General features: G+C 38.2%; 1 protein-coding gene across 3 annotated transcripts in view; it reads right to left on the bottom strand.

The window, feature by feature from the left end:
- Positions 1–19,098, bottom strand: part of PHACTR2 (phosphatase and actin regulator 2) — a 189,245-nt gene that overhangs the window by 12,479 nt on the left and 157,668 nt on the right. For all 3 annotated transcript variants that reach the window (XM_038526225.1, XM_038526224.1, XM_038526226.1), the window contains 2 exons: positions 18,403–18,540; positions 5,007–5,083 (listed from right to left, as the gene is read on the bottom strand). In XM_038526225.1, the coding sequence (XP_038382153.1) occupies positions 5,007–5,083; positions 18,403–18,540 (215 nt within the window). The remainder of the gene's footprint in view (positions 1–5,006; positions 5,084–18,402; positions 18,541–19,098) is intronic.

Genomic DNA, 19,098 nt, shown 5'->3' with positions numbered 1-19,098 from the left:
ATAAAAGTGGTATTCTCTCTTGATTATAAATCTAGTCCATGTGGACACTTAAAAAAAATTCTGGAAAACACAGAATATCTTAAAGATTACAACTATGCATAATCTTACCACTTAGTTATAACCATTTTAAAATTTAGTTTTTAAGTAAAATTTGACCTTTCATACAATTTATCTTTATAGTTTAGTGAATTATTTTAAGTTGTAAAAATGTCATTTACTATGGAAAGGAAAGTGGCATTACTTTGCTATGGTGATCTCCTTCTAGAATGCAATAATCCTATTAAATAATACATTGCCCGTCAAATGGTCTTTTGAGTTTTGAACAGTGGGCTGGGTGGGCAGCTGTTGGTGGCAGAAAACACTGGATGTGGCCAGATGAGGAGTGAGTGTTCTAAGAAGCCAAGGTTAGAACTTGGTACCTCTCAGGCCACAGGATGAAGTCTCATGGGAACCACTAGGCCTCACCCTTGTTTCATGGCCCCAGAATGCATTACAATGCCAGAGAGCTATCTAAAAAATACTAGGAGAAACTAGGGGAATTAGATGAAAGGGTGGATCACTCTAATTCTTCACTGCTGCAGATCAAACATGTCAGTTAATTTTAGTGCTAGCACATTATTCAAAAAAAGCTACTATGATGGAATCTTCATCTTAGGGAATGGATCCTTTATTTTTCTTTTAAATATTTGTTTTTGATAGTAAACTCTCGTATTCCAAAAATTCATAGTGAAAAACCTCCTTCTCCTGCATTCCCCTACTTACCAATTCTCCTCCCCAGAGGCAACCAATGTTATCAGCTTTTTGTGATTCTCTCCAAAACTCTTTGATTCTTCCAGTGCTGACTTAGATACAACACTGTGTGAAAGATTATCTCTGGATAAAGAGATGCCTCGGCAGAGAGATCAGGGCTGCCTCAACCATTTTATTAACCGCTCTAAATCTGCAGACAGTTAATAGATTTAGGTTTTGAATGGCAGGCTTACTTGATATAAGGAGATGATGTCTGGCACTAATAAGAAGAGCTAATAAGTAAGCTGCTCTGTATCTAGATTGCATTTAAAGGGATAGGTAATGATCCACAGCCTGTATATTCCTTCCAAGGGTAGCTGGTGCTAAGAGCAGCACTATCTTCTACATAAGCAATTTTCTAAATGTAAAAACATCACATTTTGGTATTATTTTGATTAGACTCAATAGTGTTTACCAAACCATCTTCCTCTTAAAATAAATACTGAAAACAATTTGAAAATTGTAAGCATGATTTTTTAAGTCTTAGAGCCAAAGATTTCTCTGCTGGAATGCAACTCTAATGATGTAATACAAATTAGTGGAAAAAAAGCAGCAGACGTTGGCTTTGCTGCCAGGTTTTAAGGAGTACTTAAGCAAGGCATATTTATCTTAGGGATATGAATATTTAATTTTTCCTTATCTGTATAGACATTTTAAAGAGTGCTAATCAATATATTTTTTGGAAAACTTTTAAATCTTACCCTTGTTACAAAAAAAAAGCCTATAATTTTCTCTTGAAATTCAGCTCATCCCTATTTACATCTATTAATATTTACTTAAACAATAAAGATATCGATATACTTTTATACTATACAAGTACTCTAAATTTCTGTAGATGAGTAAATATAGAAAAATAGCCAATGGAATTGTGAATGTGAAAGAATACCCTACCAGATATATAAACGGACTACAAATCTACTCTAATTAAACAGTGTGACATAGTGTATAGCTAGGCAACAGATCACTAGAGCATAATAAAGAATCCAGGAACTGATTCATGTGTATATGAGGGAAGAATTTCATATCAAGGGAGAAATAAATGGGGCAATGGATTACTGATCTATTTATTTATTTTTGTTTCAAGTTTTTATTTAAATTCTAGTTAGTTAAAATATAGTGTACTGTTGGTCTTAGGAGTAGAATTTAGTGATTCATCACTTGCATACAACACCCGGTGCTCATCACAACACATGCCCTTCTTAATGACATCACCCATTTAGGCCATCCCCCTACCACCTCCCTCAACTCTCCGTTTGTTCTCCATAATTAAGACTTTCTTATGGTTTGCCTCCATCTTTTTTTTTCTACCTTCCCCTATGTTCATCCGTTTTGTTTCTTAAATTCCATGTAAGAGTGAAATCATATAGCATTTGTCTTTCTTTGACTTGTTTCACTTAGCATAATACATTCTAGCTCCATCTACATGGTTACAATGTCAAGACTTCATTCTTTTTGATGGCTGAATAATATTCCATCATATATATACATGCTACACCTTCTTTATCCATCCATCCTGACTACTGAGTCAGAACAAAGTAAAGTTAGTTTACTCTCTTGAATCACACAAATAAATGCCCAATGGATGAAAAATCCAAGTGTAAAAAAAAAAAAAAGCATACGTAAAAATTGAAGATAATGGACTTATACTCTATAATCTTCACAAGACATAAGAAGTAAAAGTACAATGAAGACACAAGACAATGAAGTAGAAGTAACAATATAGACACATTTGAATGTGCAAAAATTTAAACAAAAGACCTAGGAAAAAGTTAAAACATGAACAACAAATTGAGGAAAAGTATGGTGACATATGTAATAAAGAATCAATATTCACAATATCAAAGGAGTTTTTACTAATCCACATGAAAAAGATAACCCAAAAGAAAGCTCACCAAAGTAAATAAAAAATTAAAAATAAATGGTCGATAAAGATATATAAAAATACCCAACCTTATAGAAATAAACAAAATAAAATATTGTTGTTTATTCTTTAGACTATATACCCCTTGCCACCACCACCACCAGTGTCCTATCCCACCAGTGCTGATGAGGGTGATACACTAGGACTGCTCATAAACTGCAGGTCACATAGCAGCATCTTTCAAAATGTAAAAAATACATATCCAGTGACTTAGCAAATCCACTCATGGTACTAGTACGAAAATATTGGCAATGTATGAACAAAGATATACCTAGAAAGAAAGTTAAGTCACTGTTTTACTAATGAAACACTGAAAATTCCATAACATCTATCACTAGAATAATTATTTGATAACTAATGGTATATTATCTATAAAATGCCATAAAGTCATTCAAATGAATAAGATATACTAACATGGACAGCTTTTTTTAGATGCTCCGAGGATGTACATAAAGGCATGTGTACATATACGCAGATCATACATATTCAGCTACATGTTTATAAATGCAGAAAAATGTCTAGAAGGATCTAAACCAAACTTTTACCAGTGATTAGCTATGAGAACAGAAGTGAAGTTGAGGAAGAAGGGAGTGAAGAGTGTTTTCATTTTTATTTGAAGGATTTTTATACTGTTTGAAGCTTTATTAGAATATATCATTCGTGCCCATAACAAATATAGATGCAATGATGACCTTTATTCTCCTTGTAACTATATTTTTTTTACCTGTTCATAGCATACAACAGAAGAGAAAGAACCTCTTTCAGTGTAAATGTATATTTTTTCATAAAACTGAGAACTTCCAGAGAAATGCATTTTAAAAATTTGATTATTTTCTATTTTAGTTTATTCTTCATATAATTATATCAAATGAAAATGAGGTAATAAGATACTATGATTTCTAGGAAAACTATGCAGAAGTCAAACTATTCTGAATGACATAGAGTATGTTGAGTGCAGTCACTATATCTCAGGGGTCAGGACTCAAAAGCACAAACACGTGCGCATGCTATCTTTTCAGTTACCGGGAGGTCCCAGCCAACTCGATGTCACCATAAATATTCAGCCACCTTATTATGATCAACTTTACTGGAGTAGTATGACCACAGGAGTCAAATATCAGTATGAACTTTCACTGACCCCACACAAGTGGAAGGGAGAAAAGGCAGAGACAATAGGTCTGGCTTGATATGGGTATGTCACTGGTCTAAGAGTTGATTGGGATAGGATGCAGCCCTCAAATAGAGAAAAATCCTATAAATTCAGATGGCTAACAGCCCTGGATGCATTTATTAAAAAACATGATATAGGAGGAACAAAAACAAATAGAACTCCCCTAAAAGAAAGGGGAGTTTCTTCTGCATACCAGACATTATCATAGGAGTAATAGCATTGGAGCAAGGAGGCCCCTACCAACTTCAGGGAAGGGGTTTGCTATTAAATTATGAAGCTATACCATTATTATTATTTTTTTTAATGGGACATGCTCTCAGCATGGAATACCACTACCAACAGGAATCACTGTGGATAGAGTGGCACTATAATGTACGCCTGTCTTGCACAGGCTGTTTTGAGCCTAGGGAATCAGTATTTGCTTTCCAAAAAGACCTACTGTGATCTTCTTCAAGTAATCATCTGTCTGTTATGTATTCTAACAATTCAATTCTTAAAGATTTAATTGACATGCAAATTTTTTTTGGAATATACATGTTATAGGAAAGCAAAGCACATACACGTTAGAGAGAAATAAACAGAACACCTGTGAAGGTGGGCTGGGGGCGGGGGGGACCGGTGCGGGCGGTCAGACTGTATGATTACTCAGGTCCCTTCTGGTTTTCGCAGAGGAATAAACTGAAACCAAAGGGTACTGGGAGAAGAAAGGGTAGGATGATTGTAATCTTCTGCAGCAGCAGTAAAAATTAGATTCCTAGTCTAATTTAGGTCTTTTGAAAACGGAGTTTCTATCTACTCTAAGTTATGTTACTGTGGGTCCAAAACAGACACACAGGTGCCCATAGTGGCTCTCTCATCTGTTCTGGGCATAAAACTTGAACTGAGTCTCTTTAAGAACAGAATAAATGATTCTAAGGCTTGTCTCCTGGCCCAGAAAATAAGACTAAGAAAGAAACCAGCACATAGCCCTTTGGAATGATTCAGACTTCTGTGAAAGAAAAAAAAAAGACTTAATTTTAGAAATGTTCATTAGATGGTGTTATGTTCATCTGTATTTAAAAAGAAGTTAACTGTGGTAAAACACACAGAACATAAAATATGCTGAACTGCATTTTGCTCACCTACCTTGTAAACTGTCGACTCTCTTCGTGAACTTCCATTTCTGTGCTTTTAAATTCATTTAGTTCTTTCCTTATTGCTGCCTAAATAGGAAAAAAAAATAGATAAACAGAACTGTTACTTAGGTCACATAAATCCCCAGCATATACGCATTAACAAAGCAGACATTCTTTTAAGAAGTGTCTTGCAAAAAAAGATCCTCATTTCTACTAGGTAAAGGTAAGACAATATCCTGCTATAGCCAAACTAAAACCAGGGCAGATTTCCTTCAAGTGTCATTGACAAGGAGGAGATGAAGAAGGCCTTTGCTAAACTCATCCTGGGGTCTGGTCTGAGTCACATATATCCCCCACCTTCAGTGGCCACAAGGATAGAAAACCATAAGATTTTCTGAGAAACAATGTCATTTTCCTATGAAACTTCTGCATTTCATACCACTCACAGCCACTTGGCTTTGACTAGCTGCCATAGACCTACTGAAAAAGCAGTTGCTATTTATTCTTGCATATTGAAAGTTCAGTCAATCAGAATGAAAAATTTCAGCACAACACTTAAAGACACTCAAAGAAAATGTATAATTGGATGTGATTACTATCACCACTTAACAGACACATAACCCATGTCATGTAGATGTCAGGATTTGAAGAGATGCTTACATCCTTCAAGCTGAAAAGCTGAGAGAATCATCAAAATGTTAGCATCAGTTATCTATTAATAATAGTGCCTGGATCATGGATGGTTTTTGGTTTCTACGTTGTATTTTTCTTTATTTCCTGATTTCTCTACAAATAATTTATCTGTCATGTAAAGAAAAAATATTAATAAAAACATCCCCATAACCTAACCTCTATGAGAAACAGACTCTGCAGTCCAAACAGAGAATACTGCAAACCACAGAGAATGACTTCACTGAGAGATATGAAAACCTAGTTTGTGGTTGGAAAACAACGAATTTTAGAAAAAGGGAAAAGATAGAGGGAAGCCCTGAGCCTCTGAGGCCCCTCTCTGGCCTCCTCCCATCACTGACTGTCACTCTGCAATATACAAGCTTTCCCCCAACATGCTTGTTAGTGTTCTATTTAAATCCTGCAGTCACAGATCGTCTCATCTCCTTACATGTATTCCTCAGCCACTGCAGTTTCTATGGGGAACCTGTGGCTGGGAACTATGGCAATAATTCTTGCTACTGAGTTCTGAAAGAGACAAAGCAAGCAGAGAGATACTTGTGGGCCTGAGTCCCTTGTGGTTAAGACCATCCATTTTGTCTCACAAGGGAGATCAACAGTGAGGATACTTTGTCATACTCATTGTAAATACTGATACCTAAACTAGGAGCTGAAACCATGAACCCACCCTATACTAATGCCAGTTAACATCTATCAGAAAGACTTACTTGAAAAGAAGTTATTTTAATATGGGTAGTGGCAGAGAATTCTATTTCCATGTTCACTTTAAATTTCTCCTCTGAATTTAAGATTTCAATAGAGGAAGTAGAAAGTACTCTTGGTGTCAGAAGTCATGTGTTGTTGTCCTATCTATGCCTTCAATAGCAATGTGACCCTCTGTGAATTATTTTGCTCCAAAACCTGCTTTCCCCTCTGGAAAACAGGGATGAGAATTCCTCACAGTATTATAAGGTTTAATTAAGAGCATATATGAAAGAGCTTTGTACACTGTAAGTATTTAATAGAATGTTGTTACTATGAAACCTCTGAAAGATAATTAAATTTTATTGTGTTTTTTGAAAAAGTTTTTATTTATTTGACACGAAGTGCACACAAGAGAGAGAAAGAGAGAGAGAGAGCACAAGAAGAGGGAGCGGCAGAGGGAGAGTGAGAAAACTCCCAAATGAGCAGGGAGGCCAATGCAGGGCTTGATCCCGGGCCTCTGGGATCATGACCTGAGCCGAAGGCAGATGCTTAGCTGACTGAGCCACTCAGGTGCCCCAAGATGAATTAAATTTTAGTTTAAGATTGTGATTAACAATTCTTTCATTGTTATTTAAAGAGTCTACTATGTGCAAGAAGAAAATGTCACTAAAGGAGATTCAAAGACAAATAAGGCAAAGTCCTTATTCTCAGTAGTAGGTTGGCTACCAATCTAAGAGTCTGGCAAAAGTCAATGAAAGCATTTGTTTAGAATCAATTGAGATATAGAATCTACAAAAAAGAGTACCCTATAGTTTACTTTTAATTGTAAATTGTGTGCTACACATCCCTTACATTAGTAACATCTACAATTCATTTATGACTGTATATATAAGTATTTTTCTTGAGAAAGTCAGTTCAAGAATTTTGGGCATATCTCACATGCTCATCTGCAATGTGACTATAATTCTATCATCAAGAAGTGGAGTCTAACTCTCCAGCCTTGAATCTGGATGAATTTTCCCACCATTTTAAACAACAGAACACAGTAGAGGTGAGGGTGTGCCAGTCTGGGATTTAGGCCTTAAGTAGCCTGCATCTTTTGTTTCCTCTTCTTGGAAGTTAGCTGCTGTGTAAAAAATGTGACTACCCTCAGGAAACCACATTGTGAGAAAGCCAAGGTACAGAAAGAGGCCTGGGAGGATGAGATGCCATGGGGTTGGAGAGAGAGGCCAAGGAGCAACAGGCACAGATGTGAGAATGAAGGAGCCAACTCAGAAGTGTCGAGCAAAAGAAGATGGTTGAGTCACTAAGGAGTTGATAACCTGAACACCATATCATCTTACAAATAATAAAATCAGGCTCTGAGAGACTGATTGACTTGCTAGAAATCAAATGGGCGCTAAGGGACAAAGATGGGGCTCATACATAGGCCTTCATACTTCAAGTCCCACAGTCTTTCCATTGAAATGAGCTTCAGGACCTAGGTCATCCAGATAATTGCCTCAGATCTCCATGCTGTGTATGCTGGTTTGTAATTAGGAATAATGAGTCAGTTTTAGGCAATGAATGCAATGTGAAATTATAGGGACTGGTAGTTTGAAAATATACATCAGCAAGATGTGACTATACGCAATTAAAGAAATGCAATACTCCTTTAAAAAATTCGCTTCAGAACTACCACAATTTTATTCCAAGAGTTGCTTCCTCTTACTATTTAAAGAGCAGGTTTCCTGACAGGGTTATGAGAGGAAAGGAGTAATTAAAGACCCTTTATGTTCAGAAAATATAGATACTATAACCTTAATTCCCTTCTATGCAAATAAGACTAGAGTTTAGGCATAAGGACTCTTCCCATAAATGTAAATGGGACTGATTCTGTAGAAAGATACAGGATAGAAACAGCTAGGCTGCTTTAGTGAGAATGGAGCCTGAACAGTGCTTAACTGGGCCAACACTGTAAGTCACTGAGCAAAAACCAGGTATTTTTTTTTTTTAAGAGTTACTTACTTATTTTAGAGAGAGAGCCAGAGCCTGTATGCAAGAGTGGGGGAGGGGCAGAGGGTGATGGAGAATCTCAAGCAGACTCCCTCCCGGATGTGGAGCCCAACGCAGGGCTTCATCTCATGGCCCTGAGATCATGACCTGAGCCAAAAAGAGTTGCATGCTTAAGTGACTGAGCCACCCAGGCACCCTAGAAACCAGGTATTTCTAAGATTGAAACAAAACAACACCCCTGAGACCAAATACACTGTATTTTTTTGATACCATGAGAATTACAGAGAGGAAAAAGGAAAGAAAAATGACTGAAACTAAGTCTAAAATTGACTAGTGATAACTAGTGTTAGAAGCTCTCTTTAATCTCTTCCAGTCAGCTCAAGGGCCACCTGGCCAGAAGCAACAGGTGATTTGTTGAAAAATGGACCCTGCTGCCTTCTCAAATAACATGAGTTAACTTGTGAGACCAGGATTAACTAGAGATCCCATCATTTGATATTTTTTTTGCTTCTTTCTTTGATAAAAATCTGATATGGAACAAGGTGGCAATTTCTTGACTACTTATCAAGCTCAATGCCATGTGTAGGTAAGTGTACTCTTCTTTGCTGCAGGACAACCAGGAACAGGCCAAGAATATTTGTGCATAGTATTAAAATCTCAGTCTTTCCTGTGACCTGTTTAGACAGTGCATTCCTGGAAGGGTAGTATGTTCATCTTTATGTACTCAGTATCTAAGACAGTTATTAATATATTATAAGGTTTTAATAAATAATTACTGAATAACTTCTTGGACAAACCCATCTATCAACTGAATTTTCAATTCTCTTTCACTAGATAATTTTAGACTAGATTGTAAACTGAGCCTTCAGTGCACAGTGAAAACGTCACCAATGGGGAACAAAGCTTAGGTTATCAAGCCTACCCTGAATGTAACACTGGTAAGCACTACTACTTATTGATGAGCTGGAATTTTATGGATATACTACCTAATTCCCAAGATGGATATAAGTGGCTCTACTAGTGAGGAAACCAAAGTCAAATGACTTGGCAAAAATCAAACATCTTCCAAGTGGGCAAATCAGAAAACAAACCCTTAAGGGCCCAGCTCCAAAACCTGCCCTCCCATCTCTACCATGGATGGAGCTCCCATAACTTACCCAGGAAGGTGGCCTTCTCTGGCTCTGTCTGTCCTGCCATCTTAGGGGTCATCTATCTACTTGAGCACAGATACTGATAGACACTATCTCTTACTGTATGTGTGTATGTTTCTAGTGTTCTACTCAAATACAAGAATTCTAAAATTAAAAATGGTATCTTAAAGGTGAATTAAGCTCAATCAAATTTACAATTAATAAGGGAGGGGACAAAAAAATTCACAATTAATAAGGCATTTCTCCCACCACTTCTCTTTCCCAATTTGAGCAATTTAATAAGACTAGCATATATATGAGATTGTCTACAGTGTTTTCATAGAAAGGGCATTGATTGTTTATTGACTGCTTCCTGATCCCTTCTCTTTATACTTGAACTTCAAAGATTTTTTAATAATGCAAAGTAATACCTTAGTGGGGCTAAGACATAGTACTAAGAGAGAGAAGGGATAGATCCTTTGGGAGGCAGGAAGTTGAGTGTTTATTTTGAGAGCAGAGGTAGAAATACTACGTTCCAACAGTTTTTTTTTCCCTCTAAATGGGATATACAGTTCAAAAGTAATAAAAAGTAAAACATGAAAGATAAGTTATAGATTTTTATACCTAATTGGTATAAAATATATTACTTACAGAATAAAATATATACTCATTGAATAAAATACACTATCTTTAACCTGATCATTATGCTTTAGGAAGTGTTTTACAGTAAAAAGCAACAGAAATCCAGTAATATTTGTTATAATAATGATGATTAGCATGTATTATTTTCATTCTAAAATAAAAAATACATTAAGACCATTAATAGTTTTAGTATATCTGGGCAATAACTAACATTTCATTATATTCCTAACATCTAGAGAAAACAAATAACTTTATTTTTTTTCAGTGTTAGGTAGAAAATAATATGCCTTGATGTACATTATAATTGTTATTTCTTTTTATATTTTTGAATATTCCAATTTTTGCCAACAAACATGAATCACTTATGTATGCATAATGTAATTACATTACTGACATTTTAAATTGTTGCATTTTTTCTACCTTCTATCTTTAAAAAGACATTTTTTTATCTAAAAGAATTATTCTCATTTTTAACACTGTTTTAGTCTAAAAGAAATGATTCTAAATATTTTTTATTCTAAAAGAAATTATTATTTTTGCTGAGAAAAAATATTTACAATATAAATCCAGTTCTAAAAATGCTGCCCTTTAGATTTTCACAGTGTAAGGAGAAATAGGAGCAACAATGTCACAGGGTAAAAAATCAGCCTCGTATGTGAGGAGGGAGGGGTTCTCTGACTGTGCTCTGGGGCTCAAGGTTTGCTCTGCAGGGGAGATGCCAGTCATGTGTCTTTAAAGTACTCGTGAACAGACGCTCAGCCTGCAATAGAAAAACTGACCAAATACATCTTCCTCTGCAGCTTAGAAGTCCAGCACAAAAATCTATTTTTGTTTCAGCACAAAGTTAAAAAGAAAAATCGTCTCCATTATAACTGGAGACGAATGAGTTTAACCTTTCAACAACAGATATGAATTAGAAACTATTTCTAGGATATGGAAAATTTAATCATTGAGACTCCAACTGCTTGCATACTTTACACCTGCTGTGATCTTTACTCATTTTCCTGGTCACCCCCTACTTGTCTTTGTGAAGTTAAGCATTTGAATATCAAGCTAGCTGGGAATGGTGGATGTGGCAATTATATTTATAAAAGATGGCGGTGTCACACCTCCAGCTCACACGTTCATCTGCAATATGACCTTGCCAATCCCCCATTGAGAGGCAGAGCTAATTCCCCTCACCCTGAAGCAAGGCTGATCTTATTATGGCCTACTTGTAACTAACAGAATGTGGTGGAGTAAGGCTGGGTGTCTTCTAAAGTGGGGTTAGATAAGGCCATACAGCTTTCACCTTGTTCTCCTAGGACACTTGCTCTGGGGAAAACCAGCTACCATTTAAGAAGTCTGACCACTCTGAGGCCACAATGCTGAAAAGGCCAAATGTAGGTGCTTTGTTGGACAGCCTCAACCGAGCCCAGCTTCTGAGCCATCCTCTCTGACACCAGACATGTAAAGAAGCATCTGGAACCCTCCAGAGCAACCAGAGTAACACCGAGTGACCAGAGCCAACCTCATGAAAAGCAGAATTGCCCAGCTGAGTCCTGACTAAATCTCTAACCCACAAAAATCTATAAGATTGAATAAAATAGTTGTCGTTCTCAGCCACTGAGTTTTGAGAAGTTCACTGTACAGAAATGGTGACTGGAACAAGAACAAGGTCAATAAGGAATCACTAAATGAGAGGTGAGTAACCAAAAGCCCACAGCTAGGGGAGGAGAATGGAAGAAAACTTGTACAATGGTCTACACCATTTCTTTTTTTTTTTTTTTTAGATTTTTTTTAAAGTTTATTTTTAAAGATAATCTCTACAACCATGGGGCTTGAGCTCATGACCCTGAGATCAGGAGTTGCCTCAAGGCAGTTCCAACTGAGCCAGTCAGGCTCCCCTACACTATTCCTTACAAAACAAACACATCAGGTGCCTTGACTAGCCCTTCTATTGAAAAACAACTAAAATGCTATATATAACATTTTAAAATTATTCTAAATGTACTGATTAGCCAGTAAGAAAGCAAAAAATACTTTGAGGGAAAAGAATAAATGAAGACGAAGCCCAGAGAAATGAAGTAAGCAGAGTACTGAAATTGGTTTTGACCTTGAGGACATTTGCTATGTTAAATGTGGTGACTGCAGGAGGTCATTTTCATAAGTTGGTGAGATACTGAAGACCAGGGATGAAACCTGCCCTAGATAGAAAGTCTAATAAATGATCCTTTTGCTGTAGAGAGGGGCCCTTATAGCATAGCCTCAGTGAAGGGTGCCTAGAATGTCTGATCCCCAAAGGACAGTACACAAAATATCATACTGGTGCTTACCAGGTAAGGCGGAAGAAATCAATCCTGAGAATATAAATCTATAAGTTGCCCTCACTTGGATTTATAGCCTGAATTCATAGCACTAAGGTGGTCTAAAATAACTCACCTTTATATTAAAATAATATTTGATAAAACAGTTTTTATTACAGAAAGCATTTCTTGAACAGAGTCTCATAATAAAGGCTTCATCAGGAGAATGTAATTATTCTAAACTTAGATACATCTATTGACACAACCACAGAATATAGGAAGCAAAATGGAATTTTAGAGAGAAGGAAAGATCCATATATGTAGTGAGAGAGGTAACATATTCCTCTCTTGGGACACCTGGGTGGCTCAGTTAGTTAAGTGTCTGCCTTCAGCTCAGGTCATGGTTCCAGGGTCCTGAGATGGAGCCCCAGGTCGGGCTCCCTGCTCAGCAAGGAGCCTGCTTCTCCCTCTCCCTCTGACTCTCCCCCCTGCTTGTGTGTTCTCTCTCTCTCTCTTTCACACTCTCTCTCAAATAAATAAATAAAATCTTAAAAAAAAAACAACCAAAACCCAACACCCCCCCATATTGTTTTCTTGGTATGGGACCAAGTGGACAAAAAATAAGATTAAAATAATAAAATAAAATAAAATTAAATTAAATTAAATTAAATTAAATTAAAAAAAGGGAAGGATAAAAAACTCTGAATGAGACTCACAAGCTTAAGTTTCAGACATTTTTAAAACATATCCCAGAACTATAGAACATATGCTGTTTTTAAGAATATACGTAACTTTTATCATTACTGACCACATACTTTTAAAATCCCAATATTTAAAGCCATACCACAGTCCAAGTAAATCAGGATCTTTAGGGGTGGGACCCAGACCCAGGCATTATCATTTAAAAAAAAAAAATTTAATTAAATTAATTTAAAGATTTTATTTATTTATTCATGAGAGACACAGAGAGAGAGGCAGAGACATAGGCAGAGGGAGAAGTGGGCAACCTGCGGGAAGCATGAAGTGGGAACTGGATCCCAAGACCCCAGGATCACGCCCCACCCAGAACTGAAGGCAGATGCTCAATCACTGAGCCACCCAGGTCCCCATAGGCATCACCATTCTCAAGGGGCTCCCATCTGGCCCCATGACAGTAACATACAGCTAAGGTTGGAAAAAAACTGACATCAGAATCAATTATAGCCTTCAGTGGTTGTATCAGAAAAAAAGAAAGGAAGAAGGTTAATGATTTATTTCTTTTTAAAGATTTTATTTATTCATTTGAGAGAGAGAGAGCAAGTGAGCACGAGTGGGGGGCAAGAGCTGGGGGGGGGGGAAGGGCAGAGGGAGAGGGAGAAGCTGACTTCCTGCTGAGGGGGGAGCCTGACACGGGACTCGATCCCAGGATCCTGAACCCTAGTCAGATGCTCAACTGACTGAGCCACCCAGGTGCTCCAGAAGGATAATGGTTTAGAGAGCCCACCTTAAGTTAGAAAAGAATGGCCAAATAAAGCCAAGAAAATTAGGCAAAAGAAGATTAGAGAGCAAATAGCAACCAGAAACCATATTAGAGATGATCCACAGAGTTCAAGGCATATCTTATATTTTCTAAAAACATCAATTCTAGGTAAATTAACAACTTAAATGTGAAAAGCAAAACTATAAATGTTTCAGAAAACAGTATAGCAGAACACCTTAGTGGTTTTGGTATGGAAGAATTTTTTAAAAGAAACAAAATCACAAGCCATAAAGAAAAGGTAGATAAATGCACTGCATTAAATTTAATAAATCTCTTTGTGTCAAAAGATAATCATAAAGAGGATGAAATGTCATAAACTGGGATATATATATATATATTTGCAATATATATAACCGGAATATATAAAGAGCTATGAATCAACAAGAAATTGACAATGCAAAAGAAAATAGACAAAAGACAAGCACAGAAGTGGAACCTGAATGCCCAAGAGGTATGAAAATATGCTCAATCTCATTAATAAATACTTAGAGCCAAAGTATAAGTACAATGAGATGTTATTTCATAACCACTAGGTTGTCAAGTAAAAAACAATAAAAACAAACAAAACAAAAAGACTGACCATCATATGTTGGCAAGAATATGAGACTATGAGAACTTTTAACCTTCGCTGTGTAAGGGTAAACCAGAGCCATCATTTTCGAAAGCTGTTGACACTGCCTAATTTAGCTGAACATCCCTACATTCTAGGACCCAGCAATTCCATCACAAGGAATATATGCTAGAAAAAGTCTTGGGTCGGTGAACTTGAAGATGATACAGGAATCTTCATAGAATATAGCCTATACATTTAAAATCTGGAAACCAACTAAATAATTAACAATTGAATAGACAATTACTTTGTGACTTATACATTTAAAGAAGTATTATACTCCAGTGAAAAAGAAGAACTATCGCCTAGTGCATCAACTCAGATTTTTTTGTTGGTTGAATGATGCAACACTCAGAAGTATGGATGGCTGTACTCTTTTAATCACTTAGACTCCAGAACTGGCAAAATCAAGAAACACATATGAATTGTTTAGGGGCATACATAAGGTGGTTAAACTCCTAAAAAGAAAGGGAATGATTAACACAAAAGTTGTGGTGGTTATTCCTTATGGAAGAAAGGGAAAAGCAATTGAGGGGGGGGGTGTGTGTGTCTTTTTTTTTTTTTAAGGATTTTATTTATTTATTCATGAGAGACACTGAGAGAGGCAGAGACACAGGCAGAGGGAGAAACAGGCTCCATGCGGGAAGCCTGATGTGAGACTTGATCCCAGAACTCCAGGATCACACCCTGAGCTGAAGGCAGATGCTTAACCACTGAGCCACCCAGGCATCCCAGGCTGTCTTCTTTTTATCATTTAAATGGTACATTTGTTTCATACATTCTCTGTCATGTGATATAATTCACAACTAAAAATTAAAATGCCAGAAGAATGTTTAAGACCTGAGATAGGGTTGAGAAAGAAATGTTATCCATTTTTTAAAAGATTTTATTTATTTATTTGCGAGAGAGAGAGAGAGAAAGGGAGAGAGAGAGAACACAAGCAGGGGGAGCGAGAAGGAGAACTAGGCCTCCTACCAAGTGGGGACCCCGATGTGGGGCTCAATTCCAGGCTGGGATCATGATCTGAGCTGAAGGCAGACACTTAACCAACTGAGCCACCCAGGCACCAGAGAAAGAGATGTTATCCATTGTTAACACTAAAGACTGCATCTAACCTAAAGCCTCCTGTTTCTTTGTGGGCATCAGACACCACATGAGGACATAAGTGAAGTCTATTGCTGCTGAACGGTGAGGAGAAAGTGCAAGAAGGAAGGCAGATAAAGCAGTGGAAACCACTCAGAATTAAGTGGGAGCACAAAAGGGAAGAGCAGAGGGCTGCTGGTTGAGGGCTGTGATCAGGATAAAAGATACTCAGTGGTGTTACCTGTGCTTCACATCTGTCCGAGCGGGCTCCCAAGGGAGACATGTTTTTCACACCCCACAACTTGTTGGACACCTGGACGTGAGGGGTGGGCAGCAGGCAAACAGCAGCTCCCTCTGTCCACACCGTGCTTCACGAGATACCTTCAAGGGTCACCTCAAGGCTGGGAGGGCTTGCCCCCAAATTCCCCCACCTTCCCCCTCAAGCTCCCTCATGCTCCATGAACTCTGTCACTCACTGCACTTGTGTCCATGAGTATACCCTCTGAGTAGAACACAAGGCTCTAAAGGCCAGGCACTCTTCTTGGTCACCTAGGAAACAGCATGGGGCTGGACTTTACATAAGGAGCTAGAGGGGTGAGGGCAACAAACCACACTAAGTAGTTTACGCAATTCCTGGTAACTCATAAACTTGACATTTCCTTCAGGAAACAAGGTACTGACTGGCGGTGAGCTTGACACATGACCTGAGTATCGATATTCTTCATCCCTCGGAGGCTGCCCTCAACCTGAGTGATTTTACCTGCCTTGCAGAAGTCTCCTGCATCAGGGCACATTCCTCAGTCTGTGCTCTCCATCCCAGCCTCTAGGGTCTCTTCCTCACTTTTCTACATACACATGTTTTCCTGCTGCTCCATTGATTATGCCCTACTGTATCACTTACCAACCTTTTCTAATATATAGTCAACTGTTCCCTTTCTTTTAGTTCCTTCTTTGTGGGATAAAAGATGGCTCAGTACTTCTTTTATATATAGAAGCTTACAGCCTCCATAATCATGACCCCTCACTTGTCCATCACAGCCAAGACTGTTGAGGTTGTATTTTATTCTCCTTGTCTCCACTAGTCAAACTTCCACCCACCAGACTACTAAAATGCCTCCTTTTGCCATGTGACTTAACCACTTGTGACCTGACCTTCTTCTCTTTCCTAGGCTGTTGGGCTACATCTTATTCTCCTTCCCCACCTCACAGACATTTCTCTTCCATGTTCTACCACCTTTTGTCAACGTTGGGTCCCTCGGGTGCTATTCCCAGCCTCCTTCCCTCTATTCTCATTCCAAACATCCTTCCTTTGTGATTTTTTTCCTCTCTAGCTTTCATTTCTTCTTATGAGGAAATGATTTTTTTCTTTTTTTTTTTTTTAATAATTTTTCCATTTGAGAGATAGGGAGATGGGGAGAGAGAGAGAGTGAGAGAGCAGAGGGAGGGGCAGAGGAAGAGGGAGAGAGAATCTCAAGTAAACTCCCTACTGAGCATAGAGCCAGACACAAGGCTCGATCTCACAACCCCAAGATTACAACCTGAGCTAAAATCAAGTCAGTTCTTTTTTTTTCCAAATCTTATTTTTTTTTTATTGGAGTTCAATTTGCCAACATATAGCATAACACCCAGTGCTCATCCCATCAACTGCCCCCGCTCAGTGCCCGTCACCCAGTCACCCCCACCCCCCGCCCACCCCCCTTTCCACCACCCCTTGTTCGTTTCCCAGAGTTAGGAGTCTCTCATGTTCTGTCTCCCTCTCTGATATTTCCCGCAAGAGTCAGATCTTAACTGACTGAGCCATCCAGGCACCCCTGAACAAATGATTTCTGATCTATATCTCCAATTTGTGCTTTACAGTGTGAAACCTCCTACTAAAAAGCACAGCATATAATTAAATAGCTAGCTCTAGCATTAAGAATGGATGTGGCATGAAGTTGAGCTGAGCTGAGCTGTTGCAACAAAGACTGCATAGATAGCCCACAAAGCCTAAGATATTTTCTCTGGTCGTTTATAGAAAAAGTGTGCTGGCCTTGATATAGATAAATATCTTTTTCACTGTTAACATATCCCCTTATTTTATCTTATTATTTAAAAATTTTTTTTATTTTAAACAGGCTCCAGGCCCAACATGGGGCTTGAACTCATAATCCTGTGATCAAGAGTCACATGCTCTACCAACTCAGCCAGCCAGGCACTCTTTTACGTATCTGTTTAAAATGATAACTTGTATAAATTACATTTTCTAAGGGTAAGGATAAACCATGGCTGTGGGATTAGCCCACCTTCCATCCAGGTATGAATGCAGACAGGTTACATGTAACTAAGAACTGATTTTTCTGAGACTTAGCTGAAAGAACCTCATTGATATTACTAAATATATCATGTAAGTAGCTTAAGTAACCAAAGGCAGAAGATTGTTAAGCTCTCTGGTTATATCTAGCCTCCTAGGATGACTGAGTGTGCCTGTGTGTTGGAGGAGGGGGTAGTGGATACTGAAGCTTCAAGAAGACACTACAATCATAAACAAATAAGGGATGCCTGAGTGGCTCAGTGGTTGAGATCTGCCTTTGGCTCAGGTTGGGATCCTGGGGTCCCAGGATCAAGTCCTGCATCGGGCTCCCTGAGGGGAGCCTGCTTCTCCCTCTGCCTGTCTCCTGTCAATCTCTCTCTCTCTCTGTGTGTGTGTGTCTCATGAATAAATGAATTAAAAAATCTTAAAAAAAAAAACCAATAAATAAAATCATGGCTAAAACCACGAGGGTCCTTGCCTTGTCTGCAGGTGTTAACCTGGCCCAGGGCTTATCTGCTCGGCGATCGTAGTCGGGAGAATCGGTGACTTCCACATACTCATTAAACCGCAGGATCCTTCGAGCCTGTAGCTCTGCCACTGTGGGTCTCAGGCTTAGCTGCAGGGGGACAGGGAGAAAAGGACAAGTTCAGGAAACCAATGACAGCCTCACGGTGGCAAGGTTTCTATAGAAAACTTCAAAGTTATGGTTAAATAAGGTCAGTTGCAGATATCCAAAAGGAAAAAAAGAAGTCAGTAGCATCTTGGGAGTTTCTAATGAGAACCAGAAAGCAGCGTGCCCTAATTCTGAGACTATAAAAATCATCATTGTTAGATAGGTCACAGGCTTTGGCAGCCATCTGCGTTATGCTGTTTCCCCCCACTTGCCTGGCATTGTCATAAAGGCACCTGTCATCCCTGACACAAGCAGCATGAAGCAACACAGACACAATAGCAATCCAGATATAGGATGGCTGGTTTGGGGACTGAATCGTCCAGACAAAAGCACTGTTAACTTCTAGAAATGAGAGATCCATTCCTATTGTATTAAACCTCTTTTCAGAAATGCATGAAGTTATGACCAAGAAACGGTCCAGTGAAGGGTGTGCCTATACCCTCCTTCTTCTGTGAGAGACTAGGGAACCAATGCCCAGATTTGACATTACCCTAGCTGCAA

The sequence above is a fragment of the Canis lupus genome, chromosome 1 (assembly GCF_011100685.1).
Source record: "Canis lupus familiaris isolate Mischka breed German Shepherd chromosome 1, alternate assembly UU_Cfam_GSD_1.0, whole genome shotgun sequence".
Lineage (NCBI taxonomy): Eukaryota > Metazoa > Chordata > Mammalia > Carnivora > Canidae > Canis > Canis lupus.
This window is presented reverse-complemented; position numbering and strand designations above follow the sequence as displayed.